Below are 18,426 nucleotides of genomic sequence, written 5' to 3'. Positions count from 1 at the left end.
TTGCTTATCAATGCAGGGTGGGGTGCCAGTAATCAAGGTGGCACTTCCCAAGGTCCCCCTTCCTGCGTGGGCTAGCTCGGCATTCAGCTGAGTTCAAACAATCATCTTGTTCAGCAGGTCGCAGGTTCCAGCGCCATTAACAGGTTCTGTGATATCCCACCCCGTTACAGCTTCTACTCCCATGTTTATTAAGTTGAGACTCCGACTCCCTTGAGCGGTTAAGTGCGGAGCACTATTAACCGATTTCTCTGACAAAGCGGTCGTCTTAACAGGAAAGTTCAAGATTGAGAGGTGCATGGCTCTATCTTCAACTATGGCCAAGAGCTCTGCATCTGATACGTCTTGGTAACCTTCGCCCTCCATTTGTATTTTTTTTCCAAAAAACTCTTTCAGAGTTGACATACACTGAGGGATTGATTGTTTTTCCCCCCCACCTGTCCTCTTTTGTACGGGGGTTTGGCCCTCACCGTCCTACGAGAGGACATCTTGTGACTGCCTCCCGAAGTTTTCGGCAAGTTGCTCAGAATCTGGTTAGCGTTTGCAGTTGCATCAACCGCATCGGGTAAGGCTGGATAAAAATGGGAGTAATTTCACTGGGCTGGAGCTGGGCTTCGGAATTACCACCCGAGAAAGGGGAGCAATGACTTGGCCACCCACCTCTTCCAGGGCAATCCCCGGAATCTCCAGCCCCCTGTGTTCTTCCCTTCCCTCCTCAACAGCAAGTTCGAACAGCGATTGGGGAGAGGAAGGTGGGACATCTAGTCCCGGCGGTGTTCGTAAGTCCTCCACTTCCTCCACTCCCTCTGTATTGTGTACCATGATCACTACCCGCTCCCCCGGGAGTGAAGGCGGGATTGGGTCTGTCCGGGATATTTTCCTATCGCCCGTGCGCATTGCTTGCTCCACGGGGGAGTCCAAAATGCGGGGCGGTGTCTGGCTTCCCCCCCCCTCCGCGTCCCGAGTAGGGGTCATAGGCTGCTCGGGCACGGCCTCTTGCGCTCCCTCACCACACAGTGGGATCGACTCCGGGTTTATCGGGCTTCCCCACCTTGTATCTGGACCTTGGACCTCCGTATTGGATAAAGGTGAGGGAAGTGTGTGGGGAGTCGCGGGACACGTCGTTGCTAAAATCGCATCTTGAGGAAAAGATAGATCGTTTTCTGCAATTGGCGCCGTCTGAGACGGCGTACCATCCAAGCCCAAGGATTCAATCGGGGGAAACATAAAGTCACTTACTTCATTAGGCTCAGCTGGACGAGTTGTATTTGCCTGTATCACTTTTCCCACGTGTTTAATGCGGGAGATCCGTTGAAGCCTCTGAGTAGCCAACTGCTCCAGGCTTTCCGGCGAGGTTACATAGTCCTTGTTATGGGTCGGCGGCTGGCGAGGTTTGCCGTTTCTTAGCAAGCGCTTGTCCTGATCTTCCAGCCCAAATTTCCGCTTTACGGATTCGTCCCGGGCTGCCATCCGCCGGGCCTGAAGAGCAGGGGATCAATGTAGAAAGTATCTCAGTGTTGAAATCGACGCGCAGTCACGCGGGCCCGCGGACTGCTGACTGCCCTTGTCAGTCCCTTCGCGGTCCGCTTCGCGGGAGACTGAGGGTAAGTAGAGTGGAGGGCTCGGGACACGCCTCTGAGCACACGCCTCCAACAATGGAACAGGAAGAAATACTCGATCACCAGCACAGCGTGCTGGTACTGCTGACTGCCCTTGTCAGTCCCTTCGCGGTCCGCTTCGCGGGAGACTGAGGGTAAGTAGAGTGGAGGGCTCGGGACACGCCTCTGAGCACACGCCTCCAACAATGGAACAGGAAGAAATACTCGATCACCAACACAGCGTGCTGGTACTGCTGACTGCCCTTGTCAGTCCCTTGTCAGGTGTGTTTTAGCTCCTGCACAAATTCTCTTGGGGCCTGATCCTCTCCGCATTGCAGATTGTAGGCCACTTTGCGAGCCTCTTGGGGGTTTCTGTGGGCGGAAAAGTGCTTCAAGGTGGCCGCCTTATAGGTGGATCACCTTGAATGGTTCTGGTCTTCCAGCCCCTAACAGAAGCTGGAATACTCCGGAGAGAACATCCATTTGGCATAGTCAATGCAGCTCTGGCTATTTTTGATGTAAAAAAAGTCCATCATTTTTTCACATAGTTCCAGATGTTCCCAGACAGAATATTTTGTATTTTTGTGATATAGGGTTATAAAATGTCTAATAGCGTTAATCTGCCTAATGGGGTCTTTCACCAGAGCTCTCTGTTGTTTATTGAGCTTCTTTTGCCACGTCACCTGAGTCCACTCGCCCTTAGACTCAGAGCTGCTACTGTTTGAGGTCCCCTCATTGTCTTCTAGGTGCTCCCTGATTCTTTGAGCTTGTGAGTGGCTTGCAGAATGGTGGGGCCTAGTTTCTTCTCCCCTGCTGTACCTTGGGCTCTCTGGGTCACTCCCCTTGGACTCCCTCTTTCGAACAGGAGAGTGATCTTCTGACTCCTCTCTACTTCCAGGGTTGGTGGAGGGTCCCCCCCACTGCACTGATTGGGTTTAGGTCTTCAGAATGCTCTTTTGGGGCCTCATTTCATGCTGTTTTTCTGCAAATCGAACCAAATGGTTCCTTTGTAAATTGTGCTTCTGTAGGTCTATCTCCCTGAGTTTCTACTCATAGGAGTCTTCCTGATCAGATATTTCAGCTATAATATTTTAGAATCTGTACAGGGACGCCTTTCCATCAATCTCTGATGGGCGGTGGCCTGCCTGTTCAATCATGCTGGACCTACTAGAGTCTGGCTGCCTCATGATTCCATGTTCTTGTGAACCGGCGGGCATGAAGTCAGCAGTGCCTTGTGCATACAAAGTGGTAAATGGGTTTGAGGCCCTTAGTACAGAGGGCATCACACTGTGATCAGGGGTTGCCCTGTCCCTCTCTGCTTGTTCGGGGTCCCTCAAGTTTGGATTCAGCCTAGCATACTCTTCTTCTAACTGTTCAAGTTTCTCCTTCTCAGGCCCTATTTCCTGACGGTAGGCAAATGCCTGAGCCTTTTGCTCTGCTATCAGGGATTGACTTCTATGACCTTTTCTTGAGCTGCTACCTGACTCTGGAGTCCACTATTTTCCTCACAGATGGCCTCATTGTCTTTTTGTGCTGCCTGTATGGTCTGGTAATACTGAGACCATTTTTGTTGCAGGAGATTCATCTCCTGATTTTGCACATTTTTAGCTTGGGTGTTCTCTTTCAGAGCACCTTCCACTCGTCTGGTGTGACCCAATAGGTTTTCATATTCTCTTTTCAGTTCATTCAGTTTCTGGAGGTCTAACTCTTTTTTCTGTAGTTCTGTTTTTAGGTTGCACACTTTCTGACAAAGGGCATCTTTTTCTTGATACAGGGCGCACCTCTGTTCAGCCAGGTCATCCCGCTGTTGTTTGATGGTACATAATGTCTGGTGTTCTTTGTTAAATTCTGTTTGGAAGTGGTTATTTGTTCTGAGCAGGTTCTGTTATATTTTAGTTGTTGATTCAGTTTCTGTTGACTCTCTTCTAGAGAGTCAACCTTTTCCTGACACTCCACTTTTAATGTGTCTAATTGGGCCTCTTGGTCTGAATTATGTTGTTGTTGTAGAGCCAAGTCATCTTTTAGCTGTCAAATTCTACCTTAGAATCTTGGCTCTTTTGCAATTTCTCTTCTACTAGTTTTAGTTCAGTCTGGCTTTGGTTTAAGCGCTCAGACTGGTTTTGCATGAGGGTTGTACTTTCTTCATATTTTTCCTCCATAACACCCATATGGAGATATGTGTAGCCTGTGAATCAGACCATTTTAATCTGCTCTTCTTTAATACTCAGAGTCATGTACAACTCGCTGCACTTGCTCAAGGCTTGATATAATAGGCCAACGTCCTTGCACACATTCCTGTTCATGGCAGTGACCTGTTGCATCATTTCTACTAGCCAGGCCTCCTCATTTTGCTCTGCCCACTCTCCTCTACCGAATAGTGTATGCAGAAGGTGCTGCCTAGCCATGTTTATCTCTACTGTGGTCATTATGAAGAGTGTTCTTCCTTTATTAAATTATTTATAGAAGGACAAATCTGTATTCTGTTGCTTTTTGTCTAGTTCAGGGTTGATTTTACTTTATTTTTACACACAGGTCTGATACTTAGGGTCTATGTGTTTTTCCCTGAATTATTGTGATTTTTGTAGGGTTTAATTCTGGATAAGAGATTCAGCCTGGGTAAGAGGTTCTGCCTGGATCTGCTATCAGCTACCCCTGGCTTTGTCTTCTGGAATCTGCAATCTTGCAGGGTGAATGTGGAATATATGGATCTCTGGATGATGATTAATGAATGCTGGATTTTCTTAAATGTCTGTCTGTCTTTCTGGAATCAGTGTCTTGAGCTTTGAACGTCTCCACCTTTATATGCCGGATGACATCAGAGTATTTTTACTATGTGGGCTGAACTAAGCTAGACCTACCTCTAAATCAGATAGGTCAGGCTGTAATGTCGCCTCCTCCCTGTAAGCAGATTGGACTGAAGGAGGTGACTCAGTTTTAGGGTGGGTGTTTTATGTTGTACATTTGTTCCACCTAAGTTACTTTTGCCAAAATCAGTTATTGAGCAAAAAACTTATATTTACACATGTCATCATCAGGAAAATTAAATAGCCAGGTTCCATATTTCACAAGGGACACTTCTGACCAAACACCAAGTTTGTGCAATATTGTTTAGTCATTCGGGAAATCTTTCATTCATAGTTTGTAGGGGAGATTCCTGACCCAGGAAGGTTTAGTACCTTTGAATTTCCTGGCCAGGTCCATTTATTCTGCTGTTTTCAAACACACATTTATTTTCTTACTTTCTTTCACAAACCAAGTCTTTTTGGGAATATATATCATGTATATTTTAAAGCAAACTCCCATCTCCCATCACATTTATATGCAAGCACAGGGCCCCATTTAACATTTCACTTTAAAAGGCATTTTCTTGCTTGGCAAAAACACCATTTTACACATGGGTTAATTTTTCTTGGATGTGACTTTAAAGATGCGATTTTTCCTCACATCTTTATTCTGAACACTTCCCTAGCCCTAGTCAATTTCTAATACACAGAAATCGGTTCAACACAAGGGTTCTTTGAAACTGACGTCAAGCAAAAGGAGAGAGAGAGTTTTTGTGAAGAGTTTGGACTGTGTTAGATTGTTGCAAAAGTAAAACGCCTGACTTACGGCCTGCAGTGAATTTCTCTGCTATTTCCCAGATTTAACTTGACACATAATGCCTTTCATAGAGGACGGCCCTCCTTTGCTGGTGTATAGCCTGAAGATAGATGGGCATGAATGTGTCTTATCTGGAACCAAACTGTGTAATGTTGAATGATGAAAAATGGCACCAGTGCAAAGCCATTTTAAACGCAGACCATTTTCTTTTTTTTAGTTGGATGTTTTAAGCTAGCAGCATAGTAGCGCTGCCTTTGAATTCTTTTCTTTGATGCACATGAAGAAAATAACTTTCAGCAATTCTCAAGGTGTTCTATGTTTCATCTTGCTCCATAGGTGCATGGCAAAGACAGTGCGGGCATTATTTTTGTAGCTGCAAAACGCAGTTTTGATGCAAGGGAATAGTGCTCAGCAGAGCCAGCACTGCCATTCTGCTTGTAACTGCTGAAATGCAGTTTGGTGATGTAGGGGAGTTCTGCTGGGCTGGTAAATTACCCCACAAGATGATATACTCCTTCACCTCTCCAATGTTACCACATCGGCCCGGGCAGTACTCCAGTTACTGGCTAATTATGGGCAGTTGTCAGGGTTTAAATTAAACATGGTTAAGTCAGTCCTTTTTCCCATGAGCCACGAGGGACAGGAAGGCGGCAAGGTTTGGGGTGATTTCGGATTCCTGATAGAGCATAATATCCTGAAGTATTTTGGAGTGTGGATACCAAAGGATTTAAGCAATTTGTATGATGTTAATTATCCCCTGCTACTGGGTAAGCTGTTTGAGGACCTGGAAAGGTGGTCTAGGTTTACCTTGTCTTGGATGGGTAGACTGAATGCATTTAAGATGATGTTCCTACCCAGGGTTGTATACTTTTACCAGGCACTGTCCATCGCGATGCCAGAGGCCCATTTCATAGAGACAAAGCGCTGACTTGTCAAATTCATATGACAGGGGCATAAAGGATGATAATCCAGCCGAAAGAGAAGGGTGGGGTTGGGCTGCCATACTTGTGCCTGTACTGCAGAGCGTCGCTTTTTCGGGCCCTGATTCCACATTTGCAATTGGATGAGCGGAAACAATGGGTGCAGGTAGAAAATCATTTGTTCCGGCCGGTCACAATGGGAGAGTAGCTATGGACATCGCGGACGGTAATTCCCAGGGCAGTACACCAACATCGCTTTCTGGGCCCGTTGTGGGCTCTGGCTCTATGGTGGATCTGTAAAGACGTGGTGGGGGATACCACATGAGCATCACTGATGAGCCATATATGGGCACCCCCGATCCGTGATAGCATCCCCGATCACTTTAGGTTTCGGGATTGGTTTGAGGCGGGGTTGGAAAGGGCGGGCAGGTGGTGAAGGTGGATTGGTTTGTAGGCCTACCTGAACTAGAGAAGGGTCTTGGACTGGGGACGCTGTTGGTGTTTAAGTATTAACAAATTAAAGGTGCCCTGATGACTGCAGTGTGTAAAGATGCCCTACGGAGGGAGCCAACAGCTACAGAAGCCAACATCTCCTACCTCGAGATCATACCCACAACGGGTATGATCTCGAAGTTGTACCAGGCTTTGCTGGCGGCCAGAGGAGGTGATATTAAAATGCATAAGAGGAGATGGGAGAAGGATATGGGGATGAAAATGAGTGGACAGCAGAGGATGATGATATGCAAGAATGCACACAAGACATCGATTGCATGCAAATATAAAATGCATGGAATAAAGTTGCTATACAGATGGCAGTGGGACCCAGTGAGGTTATCAAAAATGTATGTAGGTTCAGACCGTAGGTGTTGGAGAGGATGTGGTAGCAGGGCAGATAATTGGCACATGTGGTGGGGGTGTAAGGAGGTGCACGGCTTTTGGAAAGAGGTTTTGGGGTGGATAAAACGCCTTGACGGGATAGAGAGGCGTCTCAGACCCTGGCTGGTACTATTCGGAGTTGAGATGTGTGAGGGGGAAGGGATGAGGTTACCTCATATGGTTCATTTCCTCCTGCTCGTGGCTTGTGCATGCTTGGCTGGGGGGTGGAAGAGGTCCTGGCTCCCCACGGAAAGGCAATGGGCTTTAAAGGCATGGGACATCTATGAGATGGAGTTGTTGACTGGGCAACTGCACAATCGGAAATTAGCCCCTGTGATGGAATGGGCCGCCTTCCTTGACAAGTATGGCCCTGTTCAAGCCTTAATCGTGGGAGCCGGCTCACTGTGAGAGAGGTGTAAGAGGGAGAGGGGTGATAAAGAGTGAGGAAGGAAGCCAGCTGGAAAATATGGTGTTTGTGGACTGACCCCTACCATGGTCATTATTAACATTCCCTAACTGCCTGTAGAGGTGACACAGGGCAAAAGTACGTAATGTGCAGATTTAGTACCTGGTTGCACTCAGGTACCCAGGGGATGGCAAGAGGAGTTCATATTGTGGGGAGGGCTTAGTAGGGGGCAAGGGGGAATGTTCCTTTTCGTGTTTATTGGGAAACATACAGTGAAAACGGGCATTATGCTGCTTGTGTCAAGACTCGACATGTCGATTGCCTTCTTACCATGTATAATTGTGACACGCAACAACTGCCAATAAAAAAAGTATTTAAAACAAAAAGTGTTAGCTTGTTGCAAGGAGGGTATTAGTTCTGCAAGGGTGCAAGTAGGATTTCAATATTTTGAGATAGTGGAGAAAAGTTCTCTGGGTTTATTCAGAAAGGTTAAGATGTTATTATGGATAAACTTTTATTTAGCCTCAAATATCGCTACTATTTTATGGCACTTTTTGCCTCTCATTATGCTTTTAGATTTTCTCCATGCTCTTTCTGCTTGACGATATTGTTGTTCCAGGGTGGCTTAAGTCAGATGGTTCTTTTGGGGGCTCCAGTTTCAACGGGACAATGGTTTTACATAAAACTCGTCACTCTCCACATTCGTGTCACGGGTCCCAAAACATTGACTAAATTAGTAGCTGAAATTTTAAGGAGGTCTTTCTTGTTATGGTACAGTAGCAGTACCTTCTGTTGGTTAACATTATGTTTTCCTGGAATTACTGAAGGAGATAAATCTGATAGAGCGATCTGACCATGGCCAGCAAATACAAGGACTTTATCTTAATGTGGATGCCCCTTTCATGGTATGTAGAGAAATGTAAAGACGGCTACACCTGCCTATCTAGGTACCATGTGGTCATCTTTTTGAAGATTTGAGGATTGTAGTTGGAACAGGCAGTTAATCCTGACTGTAGCTGTAACATTGCATTTCAGTGGCCCTACTAGTTTTACCTATAGGTGGAACAATCTTCAAAAAAGACATCTGAACATACTTGTAGGTTTGGCGAGAAAATGTGTGTGTCCCACGAATATTACTAGGGGCATGTTGCTCGCAAAATATTCTGAACCCTTACCCGGGCTACATCTTTTTTTTAAATATGCCCTTTGAGTGCTTGCCAGACTCTCCACAGGTCAGCACAACATTTATTTTACATAACTCCTCTCTATCTCCAGCTAGGAACACATGTCCTAGCATTAGCGCCATTCAGTCAAAATCACTGGGTTAAACATAGAAGGGAAACCTCCTACTATGCCTCTTCTACATAGCAGGACTATGCCTATTCTACATAAAAACGTGCAGAAAACAAATCATTTTTTTTAATGGACATGACTTTTATAGTCCTGTTCTATGTTTTCCGTAGCAATTGTACCAACGACTAGGCATTTTACTGAAAAAAAGATTTGCCCCCACGAACTTGATAAAACTTCAAACCACAAATAACCCCAAAGTCTGTGATAGTCAACTTTATAAATTTGCCCAGGCTAAGTTATACCTGCAAACTGCTGCTGAAAAGTTGATAGGGATTGGTTGATTAGAGCTTGATAGATGAAAGGGGTAGAAGGGAGGTGGTGGGGTAAGACAAAGTGACTACTTGCCTCTTGTTTTGCATAAGCCATGAATGGTTTTCTTCGCATACTTATTTGTCAGCAAAATTGAAAATCAAAATAACTTCTGTAGTTACCCAGCTCCACTCAGTGCGCTCCCGTTGATGTCCCCCATAACGCTATGTCCCCCATAATGCCATTTTATATGTCATTTTGAATCCCTTCTCGTATAACATGTATGTGCTCATGGGCTTTGCAACTGAAACGAGTTGAGTTAAGCTGGTCATGACTTTCCATGCTGAATTTCAAGAGATTTGTTGTGTTAAATCTGCGCAACTTATTTAAGGAAGGTTTTTTCAGTGAATTTCAAGGTTTTTTAAGGGCCCCTAACCATAGCATTTGGCTGTGTCCAATGTATATGTTGACCCGAAATGTTTTTTGGGCCCACTAGGTGGCCAAGGCCACTATACATGTCTTTTGAGAACACAGCCAGGGCCGAAACACTACCTTTCTTCCCTACTAGCCATGGCCTTTGGCCATAGCCCCTTTGCATCTTACCCTAATAGTTTACATCCAGTCTGTGGCCACTCTACACATTTCTCCAACAGGTTTCCTAAACTGGCCCACTAACCATGGCCTTCGCCACACCACTAGGTTTCTTTTGGACACACTAGCCATGGCTTTTGGCGGTGGCCACTCTCCATATTGCACCCCTTGACATGTTCCCCAATAGGATTTGTTGGTGCCCACTAGCTGTGGCTTCGGCCATGGCCAGTGGCAACGGCCTTTGGCTGTCTCCACTTCCCACATTGCACCATTATGTTCCTTAAAGTAACCCAGTACCCATATTCTTCAGCCACACCCATTACCCCCAACTCACTATAGCTGTAAAATTACTCTTTTTTTTCTATTAATTTCATTTTTTTTAACTCTCTCCTTTTTTATCAAAACTTTTTTCCCCATAACGGTTATATTTGCAATGTACAACAAATAACCCGGATTATCTGTAAATGCCCACAAATAAACCCAGTTATTTTCATGTGACGCACTTTAATTCCTGGTCCCATTTTCTACTTTAACATTCGAGCTCTGAACTTGGTCACCAACCCTGCTAACTCCCCAATTTCTCATGGTGTCCTCTTTGCCCCTCTCCACCTCTAGCCTGATGCGAGTTCCTCCTGCAAATGGCATCTTTTCCACTTTTCATTTTCACTTTACACAAGTTATAACCACTATAAACCTGACTATCTCTCGCATCGAACAAAAATGATTTAATTTCGGACCATCATTTTTGAAAACTTCGGCATTTCACAATGCGGTTTGTGCACTTTTTTGCCATTTGCATTCTTTATAATTCAGCCCTTGCAGCCACATGCAACTCTGCCTACACCATTGCTTCTCCGCCACTGTCTAGTAGTGAAACAAACTAAGCGTGACTTTATCCCTCTGCACACATCAATCAACCACTGTGCCCAGCGGTCACATGAAGCAGATGGCTATACTCGAAATGTTTTCCCTTTCTCTCTTGTCATGTACAGTTGCAATCATAAATACTCACTGTAATGATTATAATGTTTAGTCTCATCTTCTCCTTGGCCTTGAGGAAGTGGTCTGTCTAGAGCATGGGTACACAACATACGGCCCGCGGGCCAGTTGCGGCCCGCCATGCCATTTTGTCCGGCACGCCAGCAACAAAGACTTTCGTAATGGAGGGTGGCCCTCAAGTAGCATCGACCGCCCTCCATTAGGAAAAGTCTTTGTTGTCTTCCGGGCCGGACAAAACATTGGTCCTCATTGGCTCAGGGCACATAAACCACGTAGCTCCTACGAGCCATGTAGTGTGCGTGTGCTGAACCAATGGAGGGCCAGCACTACGGCTGACATGGCCAGTAAGGCTTGATGCCGGAAGGCATTTCAGCCTTGCCCCGCCCAGGCCAGCCGTAGTACCGGACCTCGCCAGCGTTCCAGCTAGCCTGCCTTCCAGCATGTCGTCCGGTAAGTTTGTTTTTGTGTGCAAGTGCAGTGTGGGTGTTTCTCGCGTCTGCCTGAATGTGTTTGTGTGCAAGTGCAGTGTATTGAGATGCGGAGGGGGGGTGTGTGTCGGGTCTGCCTGAATGTGTTTGTGTGCAAGTGCAGTGTGTGTTGAGATGCGGGGGTGGGGTGTGTGTCGGGTCTGCCTGAATGTTTGTTGTTGTTGTGTGCACGTTCAGTGTATGTTGAGATGCGGGGTGGGGGGGTCCGGGTCTGTATGGGTGCATGCTTGTGAGTTTGTTTGGTGAGTTGGGGGAGTGGGGGTTTCAGGTCTGTATGGATGCATGGTGTATGCTTGTGAGTTTGTATGGTGAGTTGGGGTGGGGGTCTGTATGGGTGCATGGTGTATGCTTCTGAGTTTGTATGCTGAGTTGGGGGGTGGGGGTTCGGCTCTGTATGGGTGCATAGTGTATTGGTGTATGGTTGTGGGTTTATGTGCTGAGTTGGGGGGTTGGAGTTCGGGTCTGTATGGGTGCATAGTGTATTGGTGTATACTTGTGGGTTTGCTTGCTGAGTTGGGGCCCGGGGGGTTCGGGTCTGTATGGGTGCATGGTGTATGCTTGTGAGTTTGTGTGCTGAGTTGAGGATGGGGGGTTTGGGTCTGTATGGGTGCATGGTGTATGCTTGTGAGTTTGTGTGCTGAGTTGGGGGGTGGGGGTTCGGGTCTGTATGGGTGCATAGTATATTGGTGTATGCTTGTGGGTTTGTGTGCTGAGTTGGGGGGGTGGGAGTTCGGGTTTGTATGGGTGCATAGTGTATTGGATTGGTCTATGCTTGTGGGTTTGTGTGCTGAGTTGGGGGCTCGGGTTTGTATGGGTGCATGGTGTATGCTTGTGAGTTTGTGTGCTGAGTTGGGGATGGGGTTCGGGTCTGTATGGGTGCATGGTGTATGCTTGTGAGTTTGTGTGCTGAGGTGGGGGTTGGGGGTTCGGGTCTGTATGGGTGCATAGTGTATTGGTGTGTGCTTGTGGGTTTGTGTGCTGAGTTGGGGGGTGGGAGTTCGGGTCTGTATGGGTGCATAGTGTATTGGTGTGTGCTTGTGGGTTTGTGTGCTGAGTTGGGGGGCTCGGGTTTGTATGGGTGCATGGTGTATGCTTGTGAGTTTGTGTGCTGGGTTGGGGGGGGGGTTTGAATCTGTATGGGTGCATGGTGTATGCTTGTGAGTTTGTGTGCTGAGTTGGGGGGTGGGTGTTCAGGTCTGTATGGGTGCATAGTGTATTGGTGTATGCTTGTGAGTTTGAGTGCTGAGTTGGGGGTGGGAGTTCCGGTCTGTATGGGTGCATAGTGTATTGGTGTATGCTTGTGAGTTTATGTGCTGAGTTGGGGTTGGGGGTTCGGGTATGTATGAGTATGTATGCATGGCATGCTTGGTGGCATGGAGCATAGTGTTTGGTTGGGGGGGTGGGGGCCATGGTGTTTGGTTGTGGGGTGGGGGCCTTGGGGCATAGTGTTTGCTTGAGGGGTGGGTGTCTTGGGGCATAGTGTTTGCATGAGAGGTGGGTGTCTTGGGGCATAGTGTTTGCATGAGGGGTGGGTGTCATGGGGCATAGTGTTTGGTTGGGGGTTGGGGGCCATGGGGCATAGTGTATGCTTGAGGGGTGGGTGTCTTGGGGCATAGTGTTTGCATGAGGGGTGGGTGTCTTGGGGCATAGTGTTTGCATGAGGGTTGGGTGTCATGGGGCATAGTGTTTGGTTGGGGGTTGGGGGCCATGGGGCATAGTGTTTGGTTGAGGGGTGGGTGTCTTGGGGCATAGTGTTTGCATGAAGGGTGGGTGTCTTGGGGCATAGTGTTTGCATGAGGGGTGTGTGTCTTGGGGCATAGTGTTTGCATGAGGGTGGGTGTCATGGGGCATAGTGTTTGGTTGAGGGTTGGGGGCCATGGGGCATAGTGTTTGGTTGAGGGGTGGGTGTAATGGGCCATGGGGTATAGTGTTTGGTTGAGGGGTGGGGGCTATGGGGCATAGTGTTTGGTTGGGGTGTGGGGGCCATGGGGCATAGTGTCGCACTCCAAGAGGGAACCCAATAATAAAGCTAAAACAGGCTTTTTGTGGAAACCTGACTCAACAAAGGCCATAATCCTCTTGGGCATCCCAAACAGCAAAGTATAGCAGACCATAATAACGGAATGTCCAATCAAGGGTCAATAAAATATATATAATGTAATTAAACAGACAATAGGCAATAGCTAAATAGAAATTAATGATAACAATGGAAAATGTGTAGTACAAAATGTAAGCTTGAAATACAAATAAAAATCGTTACACCTCAAAAACGTATTCTTTTTCCATGTGTTTAATACAAATTGGGGGTTGAAAAAGCCTCACGCCACGCCTGCTGCGCCTACCGCCCCGCCCACATTTACTTTTCGGCCCACTATAGCCATCATGTAAGCTACTTTTGGCCCTCTGTCAAAATCAGTTGTGCACCCCGGGTCTAGAGAGTCAGACACTATGAGAACCCATCCTCCTGACACATTCAAAGCAACTACCTTTCCCAAACATAGACTCCCTCAAATATATTAGAAAAATGCTTCCCACCAACTTACTGTCATCCGCTTAATGATTTCCTGGAAGCTGAAGCGACTTCATATCATACTTCAAATGTTATACTCCCATCTTGCCCCCCCTCATTTTAGTCAAGTTAAAAGATTGTCATGTTAACGTTACAGTCAATAGCTCTCCATTCGAAACAGTAAGTCAAGATAAGATCCCAATCTACACTCAAAAATGTGGTGTTCCATAATAGTATAATGGGTTGCTCTCCATGTAAGTACACTGATGGTGCCAAATAATCTCTCGTCTCATTGTAAGTGGGGTAGGGTGTTTTCTACATAGAGTGACATGTTTCCAAAGAGAGACACAATATTGCCTGGCTAGGTGAAACGGTCATATATTCATCATATTTCTGCTTTAAGATTTTACTTCAAATAAAAAATACTATTTTATGTGACTTTTATTTTAAGTGTGCAACTTCCTCCTTATGTTACCTTTTGTGAATACTGCCATAAGTGGCGTGTCATATTCCAGTAGACTTTATTCCTACTGGTTGCAGGACTTACTTTCCACTCATGTACAAAAAGTGTTATTCATTATTATAGCCCCTGAAACACTTAGGTCGGATTGGTTCCAGCACCCATTAGAGGCCAAACCTGTGGTTTATATAAAGAAAAGCAATTGTGCCTTTAGCTGTAATACTGATTGTAACAGCGTCTGCCTGGCATATAATTCTATTTTATATCTCAGCAATCTAGATGTCATGTTTATTGGCAGAGGTGCTGTGAAGGTCGTGGTACTGATTAAAAACGGGTGTGAGGAGTGGAATTATGATTAGCATTATTACCTTTCGGGAGCAGTGTTAAAGACAGAATACTATTTGACCTGGGCATAAATGGGTTTCAACTTCAATGCCTATGTGCTGCCTGGCCCACAGTGTTATGATGGAACACAATATGAGTTTGCTGCAGCACCGTGCAGAATGGAGGTTTCTTAATGTCCGCGCAAGTAGGGTGTCCTGAATAGAGCAGCTAGTACTTCTTCCCTGGCACCATGACAGTTCCTAAAGAACACGTCTTTTTTTGACAGGTACCGAATTTTAAATATGCATGTAATTAACATGCAAGTCAAGTTTTAGTCATTTCGCATAGACCGAGATTCTGTGCCTGGGTGCATGTGTTCATGTTCAATGCATTCCTAAACACTGTAAGCATTGGTTTCAGTCGGTTTGATGGATTTAGCCCCCGGGTTTTGCAATACACCCATCGTGAAGACATTGGCGCTTGACTAGGGTTACTATTTTTATTTGTACTCGCAACACCCATATTGCACGAAGTATGCACAGTAGTAAAACTATCATGAGATATACATTTGCGCAAAATATGTGTATGTTCAATGTGTTCGATTTAAACGTTCACTGTAGACCACTTTGGCAAAGCGTCCTATGGAATATTTGGGATTCTGTACATGTTTCTGGAAAAATACATCATTTGTTTTTGGCTCATGAGTGCCAGCACGCAACATCTATTACGGCAAAACTATTGGTATGACAGTGTAGATAGATGGGAGATATGTATGATGTAGAAATACACAGTCTGAAGATGTTCGACTATCGCACCTAGAGCAGCAATGTTAGAATGGTGACCCAAAGTGGTTTCTTTTATTTTGAAGTATCTAACACAAAAAGTTATTTTGTCAAGTTAATTAGTATTTATCTTATTTATGGTATCAAGTGCAGTTGCTCCATCTATTATACATGTACGACCCTCAAAGGCAGTCAATAGTTTCCAGGCAGTGTGGTAATGTAGGGCTCCCTTTGCACAGCATCAGCCTAGCAGTCAACAGTTTGGCCTTTGTCAAGGTTGTGGATAGGCATTTACTAGGTACTTCCTTTATATGCCCAATGCCTGTACATCTAGTATTACTTTACTATGCTACGAGTACATGGACATTTCATGGATATATCTGGAATTGATATGAGTACCTTGGCAAAGGATTCCAGTGCCAGCAATATGCAATGTTAATATCTGGACAAATCCTTTAAATACCTGGACAACGATGGTAGAACAGATACATGGTTTAAGTACATGGTCATAAAACGCCATTGCCTGGTAAATGCCTATATAAGAGCCAAAGGTGTTGGCTTTGCCAAACTGTTTATGAATGTTCTTTGCTTTAATTGTACACAAATGTGTTTCCCAATTTAGGTAATGGCCATAGCTTCAACACATTACATCTGGCAGCGAGAGCGTTCTGTGCATCACAGTGGAGCAGTAAGAAATTATTGCAAGGAAGAAGCTCCATTCCCCAGAGGACCAAGTGCAACACCTAAGGACTGCTCTCTCTGCGGTAAAAAGGGAAGGTTTGTTGGACTGGGGTTGTCAACTTCATCATCATCTTCCTCTAGCTCCACTCTAAATAGGAAAGAACAGCATGAATCCCCGGAATCGGACCAGTCCCTCTCCTGTGACAAGATGCTAATTGATCCTCCACAATCTAGCTTTCAAGGTAGAATTATAAATTCATTATTCGTTCCACCAATTTAGTGGGTCCAAGTGTTTCGATTACCATTCAGTATATTTGTCTTTAATGGCAATGACTTTGTTGGTATTCTAATGAGCTTTGAATATGATGCATCAAAGTACAATTCTATCTGTTCTTTTGATTCAAACAAAACTAGGACTCGGACACCTTAATGAGAGAAGCAGGCTTTTATTAATGGCAGTACTACATGTAGGCCCCGATGTCTTACGTCAGGAACTTACAGCAGAGCAACGTTGATACAACTGCAAATGATTTGCATGTGATTGGCTTGTTATTCAGTGTGCATGGGTGCTGAATGTAAAGTATAGCAGAGCCCTGTAGATAGTTGCCCTCGGTATTGTTAGGCTAATTTATAATAACCTGTTTGCCACCTTTAGCACAGAATATGACTGAGCCCCACAATAAATGTAGTCCAGGTGTCACATAGTCACTGACATAGAAATCCCCTCTCTCTCTGAACACTCCACATTTTATGGCAATTATAATGTCTCTAAACTAGTTCTCTCTGCTAGAAATTGACCTTTCGTCTAAATTCTAAATACTATTTACAGGATACCCCTATTACTGCGCAGCCAAACACTGCGAAGCTGAAAACATTGCATTTTTTATGCCGCATTACGCCGCATATATATGTGGGGAGATTAGAGTGATAATAAATGTGGGGGTGTATGGAGGGTAGTTGGGGGTCTCCCCCCACATATATATGTGGCGAAATGGGTTTAAAGGAAAAAAAAGTCAACATTTTCGGCAGTGATTGATTGATTGAGGGTTTTAAAATGCGCAACATAACAGAACTTAATCGTATCTAGGCGCAGTTGGTATAAAATAACCACAAGCATGTCTACGTGGATTGTTCTTTAAAAAAAAATTAAGAATCTAACTTATTTGAAGAGTTAGGTTTTTACATCTTTGCAGAACTGTAATAATGACTCCAATGTCTTAATCTCCCATGGAAGACTATTCCATAATTTGGGTCCATACACAGAAAAACTAGGATCACCTCTGATAATGTTATGGTATGAAGTGTTTCAAAGTGCTCAAGGAGGGAAGGAACACAGGGAAAAACAACAGTTGCTCAGAGCCCTTGAATTTGTGAGACGATAAATGGTCTGCACAGGCAGATAAAGTGAATATGATACATATAACAGTTTAGATACAGCAAATACGCCTGCCAGCGATTCTGTGTTTTTTTTCAAGTGCACATTAAGGGGCGAAGACAAGGTAGAACAGACATAACGATCGTCTAGCGGGCTGTAACAGATCGTGCAAGTGCGGGAGGGCAAGGGAGGGGTAGGGGACCAAGCGGGCCAGTCAGTAGAGACTGGTGAAGTGCGGAGAGAGAAGCTTTCATTACAAATGCAGTGGGGTGTATGGCCTAGTAGAAGGACTGGCAGTGGTGCCTGGGACCTGTAAGACTCTGAGGTACACCAGGCGGCCAGTCAATAAGCTGTGTGGAGGAGGGAGAGAAGGAAGAGCAGAGTGCTAGGTTAGCAGGGCAGGTTGAGAGAGAAGGAAGAGGAGAAGAGGAAGGTCTTGAGGAGTTTCCGGAACTTGAGAATTTCAGGCTTAAGACGGAGGGTGGCAGGGAGGCTGTTCCAGAGGGAGGCACCTGCTGAGGAAAGGGATCGCCCTCCAAATCTCTGCTTGGAGAACCGGCTCACTCGCAGAAGGTTAGAGGTAGATGAGCGCAGGGCTCCAGAGGGACAGTATTTAGGAAGGCAACATTGAAGGTAAGTAGGTCCCAGGCCCCAGAAAGCCTTGTGGACAATGCAGAGGGTCTTGAATTTGATCCTTGCAGCCACGGAGAGCCAGTGAAGCGACTGAGTTGGTAGATAGAAACTCAACTTCTCAGCTAAATATGAGGGAGAGAGATGTTGTTCATATCCTCCACTGTCAGCCATTGAAGGGAGTGACGCAGCCCGGAGATGGGAGAGGACTTACTCCAAACACCAGTCTGACTGCCGCATTCTGGACCTTTTGGAGTCTGTGGATTTGATAGGCCGGGGTGCCCGCTAGCAACCTGTTATAGTAGTCTAGCTCTGCATGTACCAAAACTCCCACCAATGCTGCATGATCCTTTTCAGGAACAAAAGGGAGGTTGTGCCTAAGAAGGTGCAGCGAGTAGAAAACAGCCTGAACTTTAAACCCGATAAGGCCTTCACTGCTCAAGTTATTCTGCCATATACAGCTGAAATTCTTTTTTTTAATACTTTGTTTTTAATTTTGCATCAACAACATAAACATACAAGGAGTCCTATCCCCTCCACGACCCAACCAAACATAACGCAGTGTGTATCGGAAATACATGTGACAAA

General features: G+C 45.5%; 1 protein-coding gene across 1 annotated transcript in view; it reads left to right on the top strand.

The window, feature by feature from the left end:
* SPDYA (speedy/RINGO cell cycle regulator family member A) overlaps nucleotides 1-18,426 on the top strand; it is a 1,164,271-nt gene that overhangs the window by 1,074,376 nt on the left and 71,469 nt on the right. The window contains exon 7 of the mRNA XM_069608721.1: nucleotides 15,775-16,075. Within this exon, the coding sequence (XP_069464822.1) occupies nucleotides 15,775-16,075 (301 nt within the window). The remainder of the gene's footprint in view (nucleotides 1-15,774; nucleotides 16,076-18,426) is intronic.

Source organism: Ambystoma mexicanum, chromosome 4q, assembly GCF_040938575.1.
Source record: "Ambystoma mexicanum isolate Mex_15411 chromosome 4q, UKY_AmexF1_1, whole genome shotgun sequence".
Lineage (NCBI taxonomy): Eukaryota > Metazoa > Chordata > Amphibia > Caudata > Ambystomatidae > Ambystoma > Ambystoma mexicanum.
This window is presented reverse-complemented; position numbering and strand designations above follow the sequence as displayed.